The sequence below is a fragment of the Xenia sp. Carnegie-2017 genome, unplaced genomic scaffold (assembly GCF_021976095.1).
Source record: "Xenia sp. Carnegie-2017 unplaced genomic scaffold, XeniaSp_v1 HiC_scaffold_6, whole genome shotgun sequence".
NCBI lineage: Eukaryota > Metazoa > Cnidaria > Anthozoa > Malacalcyonacea > Xeniidae > Xenia > Xenia sp. Carnegie-2017.
Window position 1 is genome coordinate 5388142 of NW_025813526.1, and position 6237 is coordinate 5394378.

A 6237-nucleotide genomic window follows, 5' to 3' on the forward strand; every position below is an offset into this window, starting at 1 on the left:
AAACGTCCCTGCAGGAGTGCCTCAAGGAATCTGTCTAGGACCATGGCTATATTTAGCCATGGTCAACTACTTAGAAATATCTGGAAAAACAGAATTACTAATATGGAAATTTGCAGATGACACCACTACTTCAGAACTAAATTCATATGATCGGAAAACTTATCTACAACAAGAAATCAACCACATTGCTAAGTGGTCAATAGAAAATAAACTCACTCTTAATTTAAAGAAATGTAAAGAAATGATCAAATGTTTCAGAAAAGCTACTCCAACGTTTGACGAAATCTTAATCGATGATCAACCTTTTGAAAGAGTTCAAAATATTAAAATTTTGGGACTCACAATAAGTAAGGATTTAAAATGGAACGACCACATAAATGTTATTACTAAAAAGGCAGCAAAACGTCTATACTTCATTAAGCAGTTGAAACGGGCTGATGTAGATAAAAAAAGACCTTGTTTGTTTTTACTTCGCTATAATAAGATCAATTCTTGAGTACTCTTGCCAAGTATTTCACTCTGCTCTGCCAAAATATCTTTCTGATGATTTAGAGCGTACACAAAGGAGACCCGTGGACATAATATTTCGTGGAGTACATTATAAAGATGCATTAACAATAGCTGATATTCCGACCCTATTTGACAGACGTGAATCTCTCAATAGGAGATTCTTTAATGATATAGTGACGTATAAGAATCACAAACTTTACAATTTATTACCTCAAAGAACTGATGGCATTTATAATATGCTAAGGACAAATAAAACATATTATGCAATTAAATATTGCACAAATAGTTTTAAAAACTCTTTTATTCCAAATTTCGCAAACGAACATGTCTCTTAAATTGTAGGTTGCCCATATGTTGTACATTCGATCTGCTTATGTAATATGTCTTTCATTTATTCTTTCTTTAATACTATTATTAATCTTAATGCTTGTAAATAACTGTATTATTGTAACTATATATAATAATGGTGTATTATACATGTAATTCAGTTGTAAAAACTGCAAGATGTATTCATATTAAACAATTTTTTAATTTGATTTGATTTTATTTGAAGCATCATAAAAAAATATTTCTCGAGATATAAACATCTTATCTTGTTTTCATTTGAAACGGTAATGAATTTATCTTAAAATTATTTAAAATGTAAAATAAAATAAGATGTAAAGCATGGGAAATATTTTGCCATAGGTCAACAATCGGCTTTCAGAACGCGTGCCTTTGTTAGCACTCCCTCCATATAAGGTCAACAGGGCTTGCAATGGCCCGTACACGCTTACACGCATCTGCTCACACGATCTAATTTGTCCGGATCCGATTTTGTCGGATCATTAAAACGGATCGTGTGAACACATATAAAAATAAAGTTAGCCTCTGACAGTCGGATCCGTTAATCTAAAACATCGGATGGAAATAGAACTTGCACTGCTTTTATCCGACAACATCAAAGGAAGCGTATTAACCAAATTTCATAGATTTGAAGGACTTGGAAACAAGAACGAAAATACGAAAACATATCGATAAACGTACTAGATAACAGAAATGGCTGTTCAAACGATTATAAACTTCTAAACGAATATGAACAAATATCGGACCGTCTCAAGAAGAAACTACCGAAATAATCTGATCTGACAAATCGGATCGTGTGAACAGGCCTTTCGATAGAAAGAAACCTCTAAACATAACGAAATAAACCTAGCCATCGCAATGATAAAAGTTAGTGGAACACACATATAGAATTTCTTTACCTATCATTTAAATCATTTAATCATAACCATACGTATGAAACCACCTAGATTGCTGAGTACAAAGAGGTGTTTCTAAAGGATGCGACTGTACCATGCAATTTTGTTGATGAAAAGGGGAAGGGGCGGGCAGCACTTCCCTTGCGACAGTAACTTCTAGTATATAATCTGTCAGTTGCCCAACGGCGTGAAACTGTGAGTAGCGACAGGAAAACCTGTCGATTTTATTTTATTTTATATATATATATCAGCTTTTCAGTTGTATTCTATGCAGATTTTACCCAAATGGCAATACTTGCAATCTGTAGCTGATTTATACTGACTGTACTAAAAAAGCATTGTTTTTAACGTATCACAAAAACTCAAATCTTGGATAGATAAAGCCATTAGAAACGCACTTAAGTTAATGTAACAATTTCTTTCGAACCATACTTTCAATGTCGACTGCTCGAATTCCCATTTTTCGTTCCATTCCATGTAGCTCGGAAACATTGACGGGATAGTTTGTCGAATAACACAGCTCTAGATTTTTTGCTCGGGCTCTCTCTTGCTCTGTCACTTTAAATGTATCGAATGCTTTTGGGTTGATGTTTGCTATGGCCAAATGCGGTAGATCTGGCATTCCAAGAGGATTGCTCTCTAAATATACGTGTGAATGCAATCGCTTGAGAATGAAAACGAGTGATTTGACTTAATGGAAATTTAGTAAAATGATTTTTTATGGCACCATTAGAATATTAATGTTATATGTTTAAGAGATATATTTCATAAAAAATACATGAAAAATTTGTTTCTAATTTACTGTCATAATTTTCGAGCAAACACAGAAAGAATATAAAGTAAAAATTCCTAAAAAAGCTCTATATATTTCTGCATTTACAACGGAAAGAATCACGAATTATTTTGTGGATTAAAAGCTTAATTGTGGAATGTCTAGAAATTCAAACTGTTTTGGATTTCGACAACTTAAAAGGAAATGATTAATGATGAATATTGCAGATATACTTTTAACTTGGTTTTCAATAAGTTTGAAAAAATATGCAAGCATGCTTCTTACTCTCGAAATTGTTACTTAAATATTTTAAAGGTGAAATGTAATACCTGCAAGTACTTTCAAGTCTTTAATACGTTTGTTCCAAATATCAAGATTAGGTTGTAAATACTTGACACGCACCATGCCAGGCATCATACTGCTGTCCAGAAATTGTGCACTGGAATAATTTGTACCTGGCATTAAAGTTTTCTGCGTTGTAAAAAGCTGCTGAATACGATATTTGTCTCCTTTTCGTTGCCATTCGTCCCATATCTTATCCACAAATGCATGAATGGGAAAGAATTCAGGTGCTACAGCAGAATAAATACCGATCATCGTACCACCAATAGCAAAATGCACCACGTCATGCAAGTTCACGCGAAGCATCAATTCAAAGTCTAAAAACTCCGTTTCATTTCTCGCTAGTGTTTGAGAAACAGCTACCACATCTGGAATCACTCCACTATCAGTAATAAAATTTCGTTGCAAACATCCTCCATCTGGTGTTTTCCAATTGTTTACCGTACCAAACAATCCTGCTTCAACGCACGGGGGTACTTTAATACCGTTTCCTGCAAATCCGTATGTTTTATTCCAAAAATCGCTGTTGAAGGGATCGGCAGACACCATTGACCAGTCCCAAAAGGGCACTGTTACTCGACAATCGACCTATTATGATTATGTAAGAAATCAAAATACTTTCTGCATTTTTTCAAGTGTACATATCACAAAACAATCGACGTATTTTGCCACATAAATTATGTAACTGGAATAAAGATCTTATTAAGAAAAATGTTTTGCTATACCACAAAAAGACTTGAGACATGAAGATGACACGATCTTTGGTCATTTCACGTTATTGTTTATGCTAATAGCAGGCTAGTCTTAAACGAAGATCATAATACTTTGGGATATATAAAACAATTTCGGCTTCTTGTTTTTCTTTCATCTCCAACTTTGGTTGATTAGGTTGGCTAATTTTCTGTTTATTCATTGAAGCTTCTTGCCAACACATTTGGTATGACTTATTGAAACAAGATATTTGCGTCGTATCTATGGTCCCTAACAGCTGCGCTACGATCATCTTACATTTGCAATATTGAGTGGCAACTCTGTCCTGGGAATCAAATACACTTTGTCTCAAGTGTGTGGTGTAGTTCACAGAAAAATATTTTAGTCTTACTCGATAACACCAAGAAAAACACCATTAATTGGAACACATGACAAATTTATCAGTTATTCTGCTTTAATATTGTATTATACTGGAAAAAGTTGAACATTATGTACTGCTTGAGTCAGCATTGAAGCGTTGACGATGGAATTGTCGAAATTCAAAATTCAAGCTATTAAAAATGAATGATTTGACAGAATTTCATTGAAATAGTATATACTTTCATAATAGACTACTATTGGAAAGATGCAAATTTGATGCAAATTTTAAATGAAGAAACTGCACTAGTTTTTTTGTTTGTACAAAATATTTTCATGTTTTTGAATAGAAAATTATCCTCTTCATTTTGTAATAACGGTCGAGATGTAACAAACAATTCCAAGTATTTTATGTGTGAAAACAAACGCGTTCGCAACTTGCCTAAACAAAAAAAACTGCTTTAAAACGTAACTTTGCGTATAGATGTGCAGAAGCTATTTTATTTTTAGCTTATTTATATAGCTTATAATTTTTTAAACCTATATGTAGTGTCCTTTTCAATTTTTTTCACACGGCTATCTGAAAATCAACTTCTTTGTCTTTTATATTTAGTTATATTTTAGGATCTAGGTTGAGATACTACCGGTTTAAATATTGAAGAAACAAAAATGGGCTTAAGCAAAACGAGGAGACCTTTGGGAGAACTCGAGAGCAGACCAGTGTAAGCCCGAGACCGAAGGTCGAGGCATCACCAGAAATGAAAGACATTTTGCGACTGCGCTCACATTCAGTGGTTGCTCCTTTAAGTAATTAATAATCCATAAAATAAAATGGCGGCAGATTTACGTTCTCCAGGCTGTGTGCCATTCAGTTTGCTAAACAATTTGAGTAGTGTATATTTGCTTTACGACGAAAGCAAAAAGAGAAGAAAGAAAAGAAAAACTCTTGGGCTAATTGAAGCTGAGCTGGTGGTTGCCGAAAGAAAAGGTGGAGAGGTAAATACAAAATATAGCCTCTCAGTTTCTTACTGCCCCATTTGCAATAAATAATGCTTCAAAAAATTGAAATTCTTAAACACAAATGCCTTGAAAACATTCTTGGAAGTCGAATATCTTATTAAGGGGAAGGATTACAGCTTTTACGAAAATACATGGGAGCCAGAAGAGCACCTTTCGTCAACTTTACTCAGGTACTTCGCAAATATAAAGCTTGTTTAAAATGTAGGAGAAAATTTAAAGCTAGCTTATATTTATTGTATTTCTAGATATTTTAAAGAACCTAACACAGCTATGGAAATTGTACAATCATGTGTCGACAGGCTAAGAATGACAGCTCTTATTGCTCAAAAACGTCAAGGCTCTGAGCAAAGAATTTCTATAGATTTCAGGCATGATGTTTTCCAATATCTTTTTTATGGCTTTGGTGAACCAGCACAGCAAAAACATTGGACTCTTTATGAGAAAAAGGACTTCTTTCTATGTAAGTTCCCAGAGAACTGGAGTTGTCTTTATGACAGTCATGGAGATGGAATAAAGATTAAATATTCACTGAACTGAAAATAAGAAAATTTTTGGGAAAATCCCCAAAAACTCACAAAAGGAATAGAACTAAAATAAATGCAATGCCTCAAACATGTTTCGAGAAAATCTCTGTTTTTTTTTATAAAGATTCCTTTATTGTGTACTTAGTTTCAGTATTCAAATGATGGTAGAGATATTACATATATTTTTGTGGAACTTTGCATGCTCCATTGGCAACCCTTTTATAATGAACAAATGTTTGATAGTAATACAAATGTAGTTTTGGCAGCTTAATTACTTGCATTTGGAAAATAAATTGTCACCGCCCATTATTGGCGAGTTTTTGTTGCTTTAAAATTCACAACTAACTGCCTTATTATAATAACAGTATTTTAGTTTCCTTAACTCTGGATCTGCTGCTGTTTAAATAAAAAACATGTGAACTAATCACCAGAACCGAAAAAATCATTTCAACGAGTTTTAGCTTCTGTAAATAATACTTACAAAGAAGAAACGTGTAAGTGCATGTTGAGTAAGTTATCAACTATCTATAAATTTTGGTTGTATGAGTTCACATTTTCTCATTTTTGAAAGACCTTTTGTTTAAGAACTCTTTTCTTTTATGAGTAACTACAACCGCTTTCATCTTGCAATTTTATATTAGTTAGGTCCAAGCCAAAGCTCTTGCAGAACCAAAGTGCACATTGGGCTCTGTTTTTAAGCAGTTGAAGCTTTCGCCCCCTTTGCTTAGCTCCCAAATTTATTACAGGTTTCCTTGACAGT

The 6237-nt window shown here is 33.5% G+C and overlaps 1 protein-coding gene across 1 annotated transcript; it reads left to right on the forward strand.

Moving 5' to 3' along the window:
- The first annotated feature begins 4494 nt into the window (after positions 1 to 4494).
- Positions 4495 to 5639, forward strand: LOC124456980. Its single transcript, XM_047007279.1, is given in 4 exon segments — positions 4495 to 4936; positions 5042 to 5123; positions 5199 to 5478; positions 5481 to 5639. Coding segments are annotated over 4 exon segments (693 nt in total). The 5' UTR covers positions 4495 to 4764.
- The last annotated feature ends 598 nt before the right edge of the window (positions 5640 to 6237 follow it).